Source organism: Nicotiana sylvestris, chromosome 12 (genome assembly GCF_000393655.2).
Source record: "Nicotiana sylvestris chromosome 12, ASM39365v2, whole genome shotgun sequence".
In the NCBI taxonomy this organism is placed as follows: Eukaryota; Viridiplantae; Streptophyta; class Magnoliopsida; order Solanales; family Solanaceae; genus Nicotiana; species Nicotiana sylvestris.
In genome coordinates this window covers 16522383-16540815 of record NC_091068.1, presented here as the reverse complement: position 1 = coordinate 16540815, position 18433 = coordinate 16522383, and the positions used below count along the sequence as shown (strand labels likewise).

Below are 18433 nucleotides of genomic sequence, written 5' to 3'. Positions count from 1 at the left end.
GTCTTTAGTTTTTAGCCACTGGTTTAATAAATTTATACCTGACTGGACGAAAATACCCTTCTGCTATAACTTATACCTGTCTTTATAAAGAGCATTAATATGGTGTTGGTAGAAATCAACCCTGAGCATCATTGACACCTTTTGCAACTTCATTAATATCAAACTCACCCATTCCTGATGACAATGTCAAACGAGTTTCAAATTAGGATGAAAAACAGAGACGATATTCAGTAAACACTAAAGTCATGATTTAATATATATATATATATATATATATATATATATATATATATATATATATATATATAAGTTCAATAAATTAAATTTTTTGCTTACCACACTCTGTGATGTAAACAGTTGGGTTCTTGTAATAATTTTTGTGTAAACGAGAAGCTTTTCAAGTCCCATTGGAGCAACAAAGAAAATGAGGTAACTTTAAACATAAAGTTAAAAACTCCTTGTCCTGAACTTTTGAACGTGTAATTCAAACTTAAGGATTGCCTCTCTTTAACTTTTGAACCTGCATTTCAAACTTAAGGACTCATGTTCTTAACGTTTGAACTTTGAACTCAAAGTTAAAGACTGCATGTCCTTAACTTTTGAACGTATTATTCAAACTTAAGGATTGTCTTTCCATAACTTTTTAACCTGCAAATCAAACTTAAGGACTCCTGTCCTTAACTTTTGAACTTGAAACTCAAAGTTAAGGACAGACGGTCCTTAAGTTTTGAACTTGAAACAATAACTTAAGGACTGCCTGTCCTTAAGTTTTGAACTTAAAACTATAAGTTAAGGACTGCATGTCCTTAACTTTTGAACCTGAAACTCAAAGTTAAGGACAGAAAGTCCTTAAATTTTGAACTTGAAACAATAACTTAAGGACTGCATGTCCTTAAGTTTTGAACTTGAAACTATAAGTTAAGGACTGTCTGTCCTTATCTTTTGAACCTGCATGTCAAACTTAAGGACTCCTGTCCTTAACTTTTGTAAAGTTGAGGACAGAGAGTCCTTAAGTTTTGAACTTTGAACTCAAAGTTAAGGACTGTCGGTCCTTAACTTTTGAACGTGTAATTCAAAGTTAAGAATTTTAAACTTGAAACTGTAAGTTAAGGATTGCATATCCTTAAATTTTGAATCTGCATGTCAAACTTAAGGACTCATGTCCTTAACTTTTAATCTTTGAACTCAAAAGAAACAAAAACAAGGTAAGAAGAAAGAAATTTTGAAAATTCAGTCATCTGCTCAAAAATTTGAACATACAGAATTTAGCAAATAAGTATTGAGGATGATGTCATTCATAAATACTTTTGTTAGTGTTAGTACAATGTAAGGCTTACTTACCCAGTGACATCCTATACTATATACCCAGTGACTGAAGCAACAAAGCCAAAGAAAAGCTCAACTACTACGCTATATATTAATAGGGAAATCGAAATCCAGAAAATTCTTTTGAACTTTGACCACGAGCTAATTTGGCTGCAACTTCATCATTATGATAATTCTCTGTCTTTGCATATTATTGATGAAATTTGGACGATTTTGGAGGGCTTTTCACATTTACCATTACTACGCTTGATATATACTTCACCTTCATCGCTTCTTTCTTTTTGCAAAAGGTTTTGGGAATATAACCATTGAAGAAAGGGTAAAAGTGTCTTTTTCCTATTAGTAGTGGCTATTTTTGCTGAACATTATAATTAGTGGATAAAAATTAAAGACCCCCTTAATTAATGGCTACTACACGCCATTTTTACTTTAAAGTTGGCTTAATTTTTAGCCCAAAGTGATCCATGAGTAACTTTATCAAAATATCTTAGAAATATTTTTTTTTGTTTGATATGTTATATGTGACTATAACAAAAGGAAAAAAAGTCTTATTTAGTAATTATATAATTCATAAGAAAATAACAAATATTAAGTAAAGCTTGATAAGAGTTGGGCGATTGGGTTATAACCCAAATTTTAGTTTATTTTCACTCAACCCATCTTAATTCAAATAAAATGACGCGTTCAACTATTGACTTAACTCATTTTTACCCGTCTAAAATTGGCTCAACTTGCCCGTTTGACACCCCTAGGCCTTTCAATCAAGAGGTCCTTTTGGAAAGTAAAATTTAAATAGTCACTTTTTTGCCACGAGTAATTGAAAATATAGCTGTTATTTTAAAATTTCAAATAGTACTATTTGAAGGGTCTAGTTCGGCACGAAGCTTGATTTCTTCAAAGCTCTAGATATGGGCATTTCTCTTTACTGCCAAATTTCCATAATTTTAAGAAGTTTAATCAAATCAAGTGACAAAGGTAAGTAGCATTCATGACAAAACTTAAATTAAGAGGATTAAATTTTCTCTATTTTAAGGGCTTCCCTTCTCAATGAATTATAGCTATGGAACCATATATTATATATGATGTTCATGATTTTGCAAAACGGTAACATAGCAGAATTACGAAAAATCAAAGATCTAAAAACAAGAAAAGATCAACTTCCTTAGTTAATATGGAACATCCTTTATTAATATGGAACATCCTTTGTGTCAAAAGGGCTAAACTTCCACCCAAGTATTTTGCGTTCACGCAGGGTTCGAGCAGGGGTCGAGGCACAAGTCAAGTTATGGATTCGGTTGAATTCAGTAACTTTTGCTTTAACAATGTATTTGATGTTTAAAATTCATTAAATATGTACAAATATAAAATTTAGAACTCAGTTACAAACACTTGAAATCATCGTTCTAAAATCCAGAATCCACAAGGTTGAAATCCTAGTTCCGTCTCTGGGTCCGAGGAAGAACCGTGATAAATGATGAAAAGTGAATATTTTTAAGTATATTTGCATACTAATTCTTGTGTGAGTCGCGGGAGATTACATGGTTTTTGAAGTGAAATATGCTCATTATGTGCTTCTTATGTGTAGGAACGAGTTTGGATGACAAATGATCAAAATATGACAATTTGACACAAAAAGGAAGAGACGGAAAGAATTGGGAGCTCGTCCAATCTCGTGCATGGCATGATGGAGTGATTCCGAGCTATGTAGATATTATGGAATGAATTCAAGTGATTTTTTTCTTTGAAATCTGAGTAAAAGCCCAAGGAATTAAGCTGGGATCGTGTTCGGGGATCAACGAATGATAGTTAAAAACAAACGAAGAATCGAGTAGGTATATTGTGCACTGTCTAGTGAAATACACATAACTTTTCTCTCAGAGCTCTGTTTGGGCTCCACAATATATTTTTGGAAAACTAATTCAAAGGACTACAACTTTCATGTTTTACATTTTTTCAAATTCCCAATAGAACAGGGTGAAAAGTGCACGAAAATTGCGTGGATGCGCACTGACCGCGCATATGGGACAGAATAGTGTGAAAAGTGCGTGGCCAAGTGCGCGGCCGCGCACTTCCTATCCAAAAAAAGTGTCCTTTTTCGCGAAGGAGAAGGTGTAATTGTTTGGGCACGACCCTACTTGGTATATATACATGGGAAAATGGTATTTTGAGGACTTTTGACCTAATTTAGACCTAAGGAGGCTAAGGAGAACTTTGGAGGAAGAGACACTACTTTAGGGATTCGACCTAAGTAGGCAAGAACACACTAGGGGCAAGGCGGAGAATTCTTCTACAAGTTTTTCACTTCCTTCTTCCTATTTCTGTTATTCGTTATGAATTCTAGTATTGTAGTTATGCATACTATTATGAATAGCTAATTTGCTATCTAGAGATTTGATAGAACATTTTGTGGGATAAATTCTTGTTATGTTTTTATATAATTGAGCTGTTGGATTTCTCTACTTGGTCAACTACGTATTTATTGTTGTTGATTGAATGACCATCAATTGACTGTGTCTATTTAGTATCTATTGCTTGGAAAATGGTACATATTTAGGTAGTTGTTGAACAACATCACTCCTGACGTATGTGAGGAATCAATACGAAGAGTTTAAAGGTGAGATTAGGAATAACGAAACCTTGGTGCGATCTTAATGAGCGGTAAACTAGTGCCAACTAGCGTAGTTCGGATGAATATGTCTAGTAAACTGTGGTAGTTGCTCAGAAGAGAATTATGACACCCGAAGTACTCACGATTGATAGAGAATACTTAGGCGAAACTATAGAAGGCATAGCGGCAAGTATTCCGACAATTGGGGAAGTCATAACTCTAGACCTCCTTAGTCTTGTCTAAAATTTTATCCTTGTTAGTTGATAATTTTACTTCTTTATAACAATTGTTAGTTAATTAGTTAGAAATAAACATTATAATCTCTATAATTAGGAAGTTATTTGAACTTGTATTTCTTAGCAATATTGAACAACTGTAGCTAAGCTTTAGTTCTCCGTGGGATTCGACTCCGGACTTGTAAATCGGATTATATTTGCAACGATCGCTTAGTCCTTTTTATAAGGCATAGTTGGGCGTGGTTAGACCGCATCCCGAGGGATGTAATATAGACAGTTTACTCTATTACATGCACTAGTGATCGCTTTAACAGCTAGAACCCATAATCTATAGGTCATACAGAGACAATTTAATCGTTGTTCCAGTATTCCCCTTCAATACGAAACCTTGTTAGCTAGCTCTATTTAATCTTTCTGATCCTTGTGAGCAAATTAACAAATTGAAAAGCCAAATTGCAAAAACCTATTTTTGTGCATCAAGCAGGTTAATGCATTCCTCTTGGACATCCTTATTCAAGAAATGACTTTGCTAGGAGGAGGATGCAAATTTGTAAGTGAAAACGCAGAATGACAGAGAGAGTAAGAGAAATGACCATAGGTTTAATTCCAACTCCATCTATTTAGGTCATCAACTTTATAAAGTTGCAAGTGGCAATAGTCTTCCTTTGCTACATCAGAAGCAGAGCGATGATTTTAATTTTTTGAGTTTTAGATTTTAGACCGATGACGGTTTAGGGGTCGTTTGGTTGGGAAACAAGTTATCCCTGGATTAACTATTACGAGATTGTTGTCCCATCCTTCCGTAGGGATAAAAATAACACTACAATTCAAGATTAGTTATACTCTGATTTTATCTCAATCAAATAACAACAACAACAACATAAGGTCTGGGGAGGGTAGTGTGTATGCAGACCTTACCCCTACCTTGTAAGGATAGAGAGACTGTTTCCAATAGACCCTCGACTCAGGAAAGCATAAACACCACATTAATGAAAATTTTATCTCTACCAAACATGGAAATAAATCATCTCAACTTTAATTTCGTGATTAATTATCTCTTATCCCTCATGTCGAACAAGCTCTTAAAATGTTAATAATTGGGTTCTAATTTAATATATTTACTTATTTAATGAATGGGTGAAGATCATTTACATCCCCAAGTTTACTCTAAAAATTAAACTCATCCTCCAACTTTAAACAATTGCCATTTCATCCTTTTATCCTACACAATATCTATTGTACTCTTTGACACATTTTCAACTCCTCATATCTTTTTTATATTATCTGGATATTTTTTAATGCAGATATTTATTTATAATTTGAATAATATTATATCTTTTTATATAATTTAATCCAAGTTCACTAACATTATAAATAACATAATCATATTATAAATTCATTATAAGATGTATTGCTGCTTTATTATTATTATTATTATTATTATTATTATTATTATTATTATTATTATTATTATTATTACTATTATTATTGTGTATGTCAGCGTGTCTGTGATTTAAGTTCTAATATTTTTATTACTCTCCATGTGTATATAAAATTTTGCGTTTTGATTCTTATTCGTAGATTTTTTCTAAATTATAATTGAAGTTCAGGTAAAGTGCAAATAGATAAAAATTTTGCAAATTTATTATAAGATTTACCTCTATTTTTCGCCCATTATTTTTTATTACCTACATCGTATAATTTATAAAATTTTCACTCTTTTTTTTGTAAATAGATTTAGTTTTTATTGCTATTAATAAAATTACTGATACGAGTAAATTATTTATTGTAGTTTTTTTTATTTTTCTCGTTATTTCATTATTGAGCGTCATTAACTTATATTCTTGACTGCTAATTCTCACTTTTTTTGGTTTCGAAAAAGTTTCTTCAATTTTTCTATAGGTAAGTTGATGACATAAATTGAAAATAATTTTTTTTTCATCATATTAAAGAATAAAAATAAGAGGTAAAAATTATAGAGGGTAAAATAGGCATTTTAAGAAGTCACCTTTGATAAAAGGAGCAGAATGATAATTGTTCAACGTTGAGGAATGAGTTTGATTTTTAAAGCAAAATTGAGAGATATAAATTATTTTTACTCTTTAATGAATACCTAATACAATTACATTTTTTGAGTAACTAATAGACCTTACGCGGCGCAATGTGGGTATCAAATAGTACTATACAGGGAGGGAACAAGACAAAAAAAAAAAGCAGTAAAAACTAGCTCCTTTACAACTGAAGTTGAATAAGTTTAAAAATATTCCAATTTGAACGCTTAGGTTTGCTCAATAAATCCTTGGCTCATAAAATGGCCTCGATTCAATCTCTAATCTTATTGTTGGGAATAAACCCCTTACCAAAATAATATTCACGGTAATAAAGCGGAATAATAATGTAGCACCGAGATACGGTAATTAACAAGAATAAAAGAGTAACAATGACACCAAAATTTTTACGTGGAAAACCCTTCTGAATAAGGGAAAAAACCACGACCCCGAGAGGAGCAACTGATATCACTATAGTAAGGAATTTTACAACTTTGTAGGTCGGAGGTAAATACTCCAAAGACCACTACAACACTCAAAAGAAATAACCCTCTTTTGATATTCCCACCTCACTACAATATCGCTCACTCTCTATTTTCCTCACAGACTATTTTCTTATACCTTGTCTGTGAAACCTCACTCTTTCTTTCTCTCTTTGTTGGTGTGTAGAAATGAGAGTTGAAGCTCTCCTTTTATAGCCAAAGCTTCACCCTCTAAAGCCTACAATATTTGACAATTTACACACATTTTTCACAATTCAACAAAGTTGGCTACCAAACCAAAGAAATTCAACAAGGTTGGTTACCAACCAAACCAAGTCAACAAGGTTGGCTACCAAACCAAAGAAAACTCTTATTAGGCACATGCCTAATACTTCTTCAATGAGATGGACATCATCAATCTCCCCCTCCAGTCTCATTCATCCAGAGGAGGTAGCACTGTCTTCTAGTTTGAATGCATGCCGACAAGTTCTTTGCATAGCTCGAACTTGTTCCTTGGTACCACCTTGGTCAGCATATCTGCGGGATTCTCATTTGTAGAAATCTTCAAGACTTTTAGAGATTCATCATCTACCATTTCTCGAATCCAATGATATCTCACATCAATGTGTTTGGTCCTTGCATGGTACATAGAGTTCTTGCTAAGGTCTATTGCACTTTGACTGTCACAATAGACGACATACTCCTTCTGATGCAATCCAAGCTCTTGAAGGAATCGCTTGAGCCATATCATCTCCTTGCCAGTTTCTGTAGCGGCAATGTACTCTGCTTCAGTTGTTGAAAGTGCAACGCACTTCTGCAACTTAGACTGCCATGATATAGCTCCCCCTGAAAATGTAAATAAATATCCAGTAGTAGATTTTCTGTTGTCAATGTCACCTGCCATATCAGCATCTGTATAGCCCTTCAAGATTGGATCAGATCCTCCAAAGCACAAACAATCTCCCGTGGTACCTCTCAGGTACCTGAGTATCCACTTGACTGCTTCCCAATGTTCCTTTCCAGGATTTTCAAGAAACCTGCTGACAACACCAACTGCGTGAGCAATATCAGGTCTAGTACATACCATTGCATACATCAAGCTTCCGACTGTTGAAGCATAAGGAACTTTAGCCATGTTCCCTTTCTCCTCCACTGTTGTAGGACACATCTTCTTACTCAACTTTAGATGACCAGCAAGAGGTGTGCTGACTGGCTTAGCATTCTTCATGTTGAAGCGTTCTAGTACACGTTCAATGTACTTCTCCTGAGATAGCCACAACTTTCTACTTGTTCTCTCTCGAACTATCTTCATCCCTAGAATTTGTTGTGCTGGGCCCAAGTCCTTCATATCAAATGACTTGGACAGATCTCCTTTCAACTTTGCTATCAACCCCTTGTCTTTTCCTACAATTAACATGTCATCCACATACAACAACAATATAATAAAGTTATTCTCAGAAAATCTTTTGAAGTATACACATGGATCAGAATAGGTCTTTAGGTATGTTTGACTTTTCATGAATGAATCAAACTTCATGTACCACTGCCTTGGTGCCTGCTTCAATCCATAAAGACTCTTATTCAATTTGCACACCATGTGTTTCTTTCCAGCTACTTCAAATCCTTCTGGTTGCTCCATATAAATCTCCTCTTCCAAATCTCCATGAAGAAATGCAGTTTTCACATCCAACTGCTCCACTTCAAGATCTAGGCTAGCTGCTAAGCTCAAAATTGTTCGAATAGAAGTCATTTTAACAACGGGGGAGAAAATTTCGTCAAAATCAATACCTTTCTTCTGTTCGAAGCCTTTAACCACCAATCGAGCTTTGTATCTGACCAGCTTGCCATCTCCATCTTTCTTGAGTTTAAAGACCCATTTGCATTTGAGTGGTCTTTTACCCTTTGGAAGTTCAACCAGCTTGTATGTGCCATTTTTCTGGAGAGATTCCATCTCTTCTTGCATAGCTTTCATCCACTGGTTCTTTTCTGGATGGGACAACACCTCCTTAAGACTTTCTGGCTCCCCCTCATCACTGATGAGGACATACTCTGTGGAAGGGTACCTGCGTGACTCTACCCTTGGCCTCTCTGATCTCCTCAGAGGTTGAGGTTGTTCTTCTCCCTGAGTGGGGTGCTCCACTTCCTCGACACCTTCATCAAGTTGCTCCCCCTGCTCAATAACCTCACCAGGTTGCTCCCCCTGCTCGGCAACCTCGTCGGTCGTACTTTCTGCACTTGTGGGATTGTTAGAAGTAGAAGGAATAGTAACAAAGTTAGGAATTATACCATTCTTCGCCTTTTCTGACATATCAGCAGCAGTTCCAACTTCACTTTCTCGGAAGACTACATCTCTACTTCTGATGACCTTCTTCTTTACAGGATCCCACAGTCTGTACCCGAACTCTTCATCTCCATATCCGATAAATATGCAGGGAATAGATTTATCATCCAGCTTTGTTCTCTGCTCTTTTGGTACATGTGCAAAAGCTCTGCAACCGAACACCTTCAGATGCGAGTAGGACACCTCCTTGTTGGTCCAGACTCTCTCTGGGATTTCAAACGCCAACGGAACTGATGGACTCCTATTGATCAGGTAACAGGCTGTCTGAACTGCTTCACCCCAGAATGACTTAGGCAGTTTAGCCATTCTGAGCATGCTTCTCACCTTCTCCACAATGGTGCGGTTCATCCTCTCGGCTACGCCATTGTGCTGTGGGGTTCCAGGAACTGTCTTTTCATGTCTGATCCCATGACTTGAACAATACTCTTCAAATTCCCTTGAAGTGTACTCACCTCCATTGTCACTTCGGAGACGCTTTAGCTTTCGACCCGTCTCCCTTTCTACTAGAGCATGAAACTTCTGGAAAACTTGAAACACCTGATCTTTGGTTTTCAAAATATAAACCCATAATTTTCGTGAAGCATCATCAATAAAAGTAACAAAATATTTGTTACCGCCCATTGATTCAATTTCCATTGGGCCGCAAACATCAGAATATACTAAATCAAGTATATTCAATTTTCTTTCAGACGATGTCTGAAATGAGACTCTATGCTGCTTACCAAATAAACAGTAGTCACAAGGTTTTACAGTTGTACCTTTGGCATAAGAAATGAGTGATTTCTTGGCAAGAATCTGCAATCCCTTCTCGCTCATATGACCCATTCTTTTGTGCCATAAATCTACAGAAATCTCATCTTGTGCCGCGTTCAATTCACCTTGGCATATTTCTGCATTTGTCCTGTACAACGTGCCACGAGCAACTCCCTTTGCAATCACCAATGATCCCTTAGTGAGTCTCCACTTTTGATTTGCAAAATAACTCTCGTATCCATCTCGGTCTAAAGCAATTCCCGAGATCAAGTTCATCCGCAAATCAGGTACATGCCGCACATCCTTTAGAACCAATGTGCATCCGACATTTGTCTTGATACAAATGTCACCAATCCCCGCAATCTTTGAGTAACTTGTGTTACCCATTTTCACTGTGCCGAAATCACCTGCTACATATCTGCAAAAAAGATCTCTTACCGGTGTGGCATGGTGAGATGCCGCTGTGTCAACCACCCATTCCGACTCTGAACCTGACAGGTGCATGCATTCCTCTTCCTCATTTATAAAGAGGACAACATTATCATTATTTTGCACCATGGCGGCTGTGTTGTCGTCATTCTTCTGGCCACTGGTTTCACCTTTGCCCTTCCTTGGATTTGGGCAATCTCTTTTGAAGTGACCTGGTTGATTACAGTTGTAGCAATTTCTGACTCTTGATTTGGATCGGTTCTTTGACTTCCCACGAGCTCCGGATCTACCATAGTTGTTCGAACTCCTTTGATAACTCCTGCCTCTACCTTCTGTGATGAGAGCCTGTCCTTGATTTTCAGGCTTCTTTCTCATCTTCTCATTGAGTAGAAGAGCCGATGTGACATCTTTCAACTCAATAGTAGTCTTACCGTGCAGGATGGTTGTTGCCAAGTTATCGTACGAAGATGGCAACGAGTTCAATAGCAAGATGGCTTTATCTTCTTCCTCGATTTTCACTCCGAGGTTGGCAAGCTGTGTGATTAGTCCGTTAAACACATTTAAATGTGACAAAAAATTCGTACCTTCACTCATGTGTAGGGCGTATAACTGCTTCTTCAGGTACAATTTATTTGTCAGCGTTTTGGACATGTATAGGCTTTCCAACCTTGTCCAAATTCCTCGTGCAGTGTCTTCATCAATGATGTTATTTACCACATCATCTGATAAGTGCAACCTAATTGCACTAGCAGCTCTTTCATCCAAGTCAGCCCAATCCTCAGCTTTCATGGTATCAGGCTTTTTGGAATCAACATCTAGAACCTTGTGTAATCCTTGTTGGATGAGCAGATCTCTCATCCTTCTTTGCCATGTTGAGAAACCGTTATCTCCGTTGAATTTTGCTACCTCGTACTTTACTCCGGACATTTTTATTTTTTCACCAAGTATAGTACTACCGACAGTGAATAGTATTTCAGTGAACGAGCAGAACCCGTGCTCTGATACCAGTTGTTGGGAATAAACCCCTTACCAAAATAATATTCACGGTAATAAAGCGGAATAATAATGTAGCACCGAGATACGGTAATTAACAAGAATAAAAGAGTAACAATGACACCAAAATTTTTACGTGGAAAACCCTTCTGAATAAGGGAAAAAACCACGACCCCGAGAGGAGCAACTGATATCACTATAGTAAGGAATTTTACAACTTTGTAGGTCGGAGGTAAATACTCCAAAGACCACTACAACACTCAAAAGAAATAACCCTCTTTTGATATTCCCACCTCACTACAATATCGCTCACTCTCTATTTTCCTCACAGACTATTTTCTTATACCTTGTCTGTGAAACCTCACTCTTTCTTTCTCTCTTTGTTGGTGTGTAGAAATGAGAGTTGAAGCTCTCCTTTTATAGCCAAAGCTTCACCCTCTAAAGCCTACAATATTTGACAATTTACACACATTTTTCACAATTCAACAAAGTTGGCTACCAAACCAAAGAAATTCAACAAGGTTGGTTACCAACCAAACCAAGTCAACAAGGTTGGCTACCAAACCAAAGAAAACTCTTATTAGGCACATGCCTAATACTTCTTCAATGAGATGGACATCATCACTTATTACTATTATTATCTTGTTGATGTTATTATTATTATTATTATTATAAATTTCTTGGAATAACAGTTGAACACGCCTTTTTTTTTAAAAGGGGAAAAGGAAAGAAAAAAAGAATGCCCAAAAAGCTTCTAATCCAAGAAAAATTTCATTAATTTTTCAAAACCCTGAAATTTCCCTTCGTCGTCTTTCCTCATCAATCTATCACTCGATTTGAACAAGCTCAAGGTATGGTCTACAATTGCTTTGAATTGAGTGTTCAACTGATGTGGATAAATCCCTTGAATTTTCACGTGTGTTAAGATTTGTGGTTTTTTTTTGGGTTCTTGGGTGGGCTCATTGTCAGGATAGTGACATGTTGATTTCTCAATTTTATCTGTGTTTTTTTTATTTAATTTTTTGGCTACTGATTGATATGATTTGATCATTCACTGCTTAAATTCTGTGAGCTGGAGCTAGGTTTTCAACTGGATTGTAAACCCAAGCTATTGCTTAAGCAAAATGTTCCAAGGGGAAACCCATGTACAATTAGAACAGAGCCCCCAAACCCAATATTTGTATGGCCTCAAAACTACACACCTAGGCGAGGGGCAGATTTACATGCAAAAATATGGGTCACGTGAATCCATGGGGTCTCCGCAAAATTAGATATTTTATGTACATATTTTTTAAAATTGGTATAATATTAAATGTTGGCACTCATACTCCAAAAATGTTGAATGGTGCACTTGGTTGAAGGTTAACTATCAAGAGGAATATGGATCAATTCCCATTAAATACATTTTTTCTCCTTTTTTTTTTTGGTAATGCACCCATGTACTAGAAATCCTTGATTCCGTCTTTTCCCTTTTTATATACTTTAAAATTTTCTAATTATGATCTTACCATTTTCACAGTAGCAACTTGGAGGTGGAGATGTGTTTTCTTATTGTAACAGGATAGATAGATGGGACCTCAAGGGGTCGATCGAGTTTAGAGAAACCTTAAGGCATACATCTAGTTTTAAGTTTTTGAATGCCCATTATGAGCAGGCTAACAATTTTTCTCATATGAAATGATGTTAACATTTTGCTTTTTGACCTTCGAATTAGTCCATTATTGGATACCTCACATTGTTTTATAACTTATGACCTACGTTGTTTGGAATCTGGTGCGGGTGGCGGATACGGTTGCCGATTTAGAGGTTGGATTCTTCATGATCTCAATCTTAAGATTCAAGGGTACGGATCCAAGTGCGGATACAGGTGTTAGGATTCGGCCAAAAAAATTAAAATATCTAAACATAGAGATAAAAATATGCCTAAATTGTGGTGGATTATTTGGAAGGAAATGAATGCACGAAATTTTGAGAGCAAGTTTGAATCTGTAACTATTTTTAAGTACAGATACATCTCCTTACCGTTTTTCTTTTGTGTAACTTGGCTATTGCAAATGATATAGAGGCCATGATAGACTTCTTGAGTTCGTTGCACATTCAACAGTGATTTGACTTGTAAATAACTTTAAAGCACTTTCTGATTGCTGAATTTTTAATACAAATATCTTTAATGATTACAAAATCATATGCCTAAATTATGGTCACCCTAGCCTTCTCTGTCGATTTTGGTCAAAGTATCCAAAATCATTGACCTGATCGGGTAGGGATCCTGCACCCATACTCACAACCACGTGGTGTCTACATGGGTGTGGCACTGAAAGTGAAGAGTCCAAGGCTCCAAGCAACTTAGCTTATGACTTTTGTGCAAGACTATCCCCATCTGCACATTCTTTTAGGTTTACTGGTTAAGGTCAATTGTTGTGCCTTGGATTTGCTGTCCCAAAAAAGGAGCTTAAAGGAAGAACATCAAGTTCTACCCCAACTTTGTTCATACTAGTATTAGTGTAAGTTTTCAGTAAAAAATCTTGGCATGAAGAACATCAAGAAACCCCCCGGAGTTTGGCCCGAAAAATTTGTTCGGCGACCATAACCACTGCCTATTTGTTTTTCCTCTAAACCTCTCGCCCTCCTGCTTTTCAACCCCTCTCAAAAATGGTCATATACATATAGGTACACAGTTATAAACAAGTGTATAATGAAATTGAAAGCAAATATACCCGAAAAGAAATAGAAAAATCATACTGAAGCTCAACTTCACCAATCCCTTAAAAGAGAAATCATCAAAGACAGATTCTACTTGAAATTCACTTCATTCCACTTAGTTGACTGCACTTTCAGTTCACACCCGAATCCCAGAATGCAAGCTCCACACCACCAATTCAATTAGCCTCCACTTCTAATGCATAAGAAAAATTATGCCTCTTATGCTCCTAGAAAAGGTGTAGCACACTCACTGTACCATGTCAGAAATGTGTCTAATAGATATAGTTTGAACATAGATCAAGTGTTCAATAGGTTAGGGCCTAAGATAAGGCGTCTTAATAAAAAATTGACAAGTTTGAGGGGCCACCAATGCATTTGGCCAAATGCAAATAGCGGATGGATGATTAAGACTATCTTTACCTTAGTTAAATAAGTTATTTTATATGTTGTCTCTGCTGTGTTATAGTTGAGAAGTTAACTGTTTGCAGCATGATTTTGTTTTGTTTGCTGCATGCTTGGTATCTTCACTGTTCTTGAAAACACATGGACAATTTTACATGATGCACACCTGTTTAACTTTTTGATGTTTGAATTTTAGCTTATTTTGACATTCATGCTATATGGCTATTGGTGTAGATAATTTTTAGCTTTTATGTTTAAATTCCGCTGATCTAGTCTGGTAATTGGCCTTGCTGTAGGTACTCAATTTCCAGTTTCCTGATTTGGGTTACGGAACTTCCAAAATGGTAAGTCAGAGCTTTTCCTTGTGTTATATTTTGTCTGATACACATTATGCCCCTCCCTGTTGCCATTGGATTTCCTTATAAATTGTACTCTGTATCATTGTTTTGTTTGCCAATAAAGTCTAAGATATGTACCATTCTTATATATGTATTCAGAAATGGATTTCAATAGCTGTTATATCCGTTAACTGTTTTTAATTGGATTAGGATTTATCATTTATAACTCTTCATCTGTATGAACTTGAAAGCCTAGCGGATTTCACTGAGATTTAATTATCAATTATCTGATGAACTTGAAAGGCTTTTGATCCTTGTTGCATCTCCGTATGTTTACACATGCAAAACGTGCTTGCAAGAGAGAGAAACGCAAAAATGGCAGATCTACCTTATAAACCAGTTTTAAAGGCATATTAGCATGTGTTTAATTGAAATTCAGCTTGGAGAGAAAGGATTACTGGTTTGTCTAAGTTACCTTTTTTTTTCTTTTTTTTTTTTTGCGGGTGTGTGGGAGAGGTGTTGTTAGAATCTATAGCACCATTTGGAATGAGTTGGGACTTGGGAGACATATGCTACTCAAGCTAAAAGATATGCTAATTACTAGGTTATCAGCATCCTCGCAGTACTAGGATTCTTTTTTTTTTTTTTGGGTTTCGAACCCGATGGTCGGTACCCGCATTGGGGACTGACTAATCCGGATTTGCGCCGCGTTAGACCCATTAAATAGCGAAAGTGCTCCCTACTAGGATTTTTTTATATTCTCAGGGTTTGAACTTAAGACCTCTGGTGGTGCAGTACAAGGAATTTCATGGCACTAGATAAATGCATCACTTTGGTAAAAGGAATTGAGATGGGAATGGATTTGGCATTGTTATGGAATGGATTTAGTATTGATTTTCCCTTCTATTTCTTGCATTATTTTGCGGTGAATAACCTTTTGGGTGATCATAATAGTCAGTAGTCACTCTAGGTTTTTGTGTCGTAGACAAGGAGATTAGGTCAGTGAAAGAAAAGGAATTAAGACTCAGTCTTGGGTCTGAAGGGGAGCCTTGGCGTAACTGATAAAGTTTCTGTCATGTGACCAAGAGGTCACGGGTTCAAGCCATGGAAACAGCCTCTTGCAGAAATGCAGGGTAAGGCTGCGTACTATAGACCCTTGTGGTTCGGCCCTTCCCCGGACCCCGCGCATAGCGGGAGCTTAGTGCACCGGACTGCCCTTATTTTACTCAGTCTTGGGTCTATTTTCAAGTTCCACCCTCAGTCTTGGGTCTATTTTCAAGTTCCACCCTGGTACAATTGTTTGTCTCAGAGCGTATTCTTTTCCCACCAAGAGAGGCTCTCGCTTTACTTAGCAATTGTATCTCAATTTAAAGGCAGAAGAAAATTGATAATATGGCCATTTTACCTCAAGCCAAGAGAAAATGAAAACACAACAAATCAGAAGAATTATGTTTGAATAGAAATTATTGCTTCCAACAAAATTTCCCCATCGAAAGTGGTTATTTTGTGTCATAAGCTTGAATAATGTCACAGTTTTGGAAATGAGTCCCTATTCTTTTTCAATATGCTCTGATGAACCTTGTGGTTGCGGTATATTCAGATATATGTGAAAGCAAACAAGAATTATTTTGAATATTGTAGTAAAAGTTCATGTTCTTGTTACAGGCTGCAAAAATCCTTGCTAATTTGATTGTCATGGGCTCTACAATATTGGCGAGGTCCTTTGTTCAAGCATATCGTCAGGCACTGGCGAGTTAGTATCTTTTATCCACTTTTTCCCGTCATTTTGCAATGAATTGATACACGACTAATCTGAAGAGTCTGGCGTAAACAAACATTTCATTGGTACATCACTATTCTTGCTTTATACATGAGAGATAGTTCATTCCAATTAGCACTTCGCGAACCCGAAGGTTCAATCCAAGAATATGTAAATCAGTGTTAAGAAAAGGGGCATCGCGACTTTCATGTTGATTCTTCTCATTTCTCATCTAGATCTCTGACTCGTGCACTCGAATTCCACGTGGTTCGATTATCTTACTTCCATGCAAATCAATACTATCTTACACTTCCTTTTGCGAATGATGACAGATGCATCTAAAAACGGGGTTGCTCAAGAAGCGGTGCAGAATATCAAAAGAGCTAGTAAAACCATGACTGAAACAGAAGCAAGGCAGATTCTCGGTGTCACTGAGAATTCATCATGGGAAGAAATCATTCAGGTTTGTTTCGTGTAATGATCTTTCCTATTTGATGCTGCTATTTGTGTGCGCGTGACCTCGACTTTGCTTGCTCTATCTGCAGAGATATGAAAACTTGTTTGAGCGAAATGCCAAAAACGGTAGTTTTTACCTTCAGTCAAAGGTTCATAGAGCCAAAGAGTGTTTGGAAGCAATTCACCAACCTAAAGAACCAGAGGAAAAATAAACAACGTTGTTGTGCTTGTCTAATGTATAGCTTTGCTGCATAGTTGGTTACTTATAGTCAGTTCCTAGGGTTTTGTTGTGAACAAACTGTAAATTCTTTCTGATGGAGGAAGCAATATCTCCTATTGTAACTTGAATTTCCTATTCAAGTTTCACGAGCTACACTATGGTGTTAGACAAACATTGTAAAATAGCTTTAGCATGTAATAATAAAGGGCGTTTTTCGTTGTGTTTAGGTCAGGAAGGGTAACCTTGGTGTAACTGGTAATATTGATGCCATGTGACCAGTAGGTTATGGGTTTGAGCCGTGGAAACAGCCTCGTGCAGAAATGCGGGGAAGGCTGCGTATAATAGACCCTTGTGGTCCGGTCCTTCGTTGTACCCCTCGCATAACGGGAGTGCACCAGGCTCCCCCCCCCCCCCGTTTTGGTAATTCTACAAATGTCTGGTAATTCTATCCACCGAGGCTTGAACATATGGGAAAAAAATCATCTAGTATTTTTTGCCTCCGCTAAAATTTGATAACAAAAGGCTGTTAACCACTTATCTTACTAATGTAAAAGTGAATGTAATTTCCTTCCTTTATTCATGTTATTTATATGAGGAGAGGATAGATATGGAAGGAGTAATTTTCCTCTTGTTAGAGTAAAGTATAAACTTCAATAAATATACTGTGTATATTATTATCTAGTAGATCGTATATTTGCTCTAATTTTTTTCATATAATTTTATAGGTCGTTTGGTTTATGGTTTAGTTATGCAGGAATTATAGTGCTATTTGTACATCATGCCCTTTTACAATTTTGAATTTAAGAAAATGACCTTTCTAGATCTCTTATGTGTAAAAGACAGATCTCTCACGTGTAAAAGTAAACTCCCATGTGTAAAAAAAGAGGTAGGATTATAAAACTAAAAACAAGTTTGTAAAGAGCCAAAAACCTAATTGACCCCGTCTTGTTACTATACATAATACATGCTAATTTGTATAACATAAGTTGTACCCCTTGTTAGTAATACAGTCTTTGGATGGTGATAGAGATTATATTAGCTATACATAGTTTTATCTTGGAAACAAAATGTAGTATAAGTAAATTATAATTTTATGCAAAGATTAATTTCATTTATTCATCAAACCAAACAACCCCTTGTTATCTATATGTATATATAAGTTGAAGCATCAATAGGTTGAAAATCTCTTCTAAATATGCCTTAGCTTATTTTTGCATATAACATGTTAAGGACTAGTTGAATCATAACTCCAACCGTAAATTTCCCAAAAACAAAACAAAACCATTAAGTATCACTTGAGGAAAAAATGAAACAACAACAATCACGAATCCGGTATAAT

General features: G+C 36.3%; 1 protein-coding gene across 1 annotated transcript; it reads left to right on the top strand.

The window, feature by feature from the left end:
• Nucleotides 1-11922: 11922 nt before the first annotated feature.
• On the top strand, nucleotides 11923-17325 carry LOC104246860 (mitochondrial import inner membrane translocase subunit PAM16 like 2-like). The gene is made up of 5 exons (XM_009802755.2): nucleotides 11923-12067; nucleotides 14618-14665; nucleotides 16325-16412; nucleotides 16751-16881; nucleotides 16964-17325. The coding sequence occupies exons 2-5, from the start codon at nucleotides 14663-14665 to the stop codon at nucleotides 17084-17086; spliced, it is 345 nt and encodes a 114-aa protein (XP_009801057.1). The 5' UTR covers nucleotides 11923-12067; nucleotides 14618-14662; the 3' UTR covers nucleotides 17087-17325.
• The last annotated feature ends 1108 nt before the right edge of the window (nucleotides 17326-18433 follow it).

Excerpts from the sequence above, each read along its gene's own strand:
- LOC104246860 (XM_009802755.2), top strand. Across the intron at positions 16,413-16,750 it reads ATATCGTCAGGCACTGGCGA|ATGCATCTAAAAACGGGGTT; the intron begins GTTAGTATCTTT and ends GAATGATGACAG. Across the intron at positions 16,882-16,963 it reads CATGGGAAGAAATCATTCAG|AGATATGAAAACTTGTTTGA; the intron begins GTTTGTTTCGTG and ends CTCTATCTGCAG.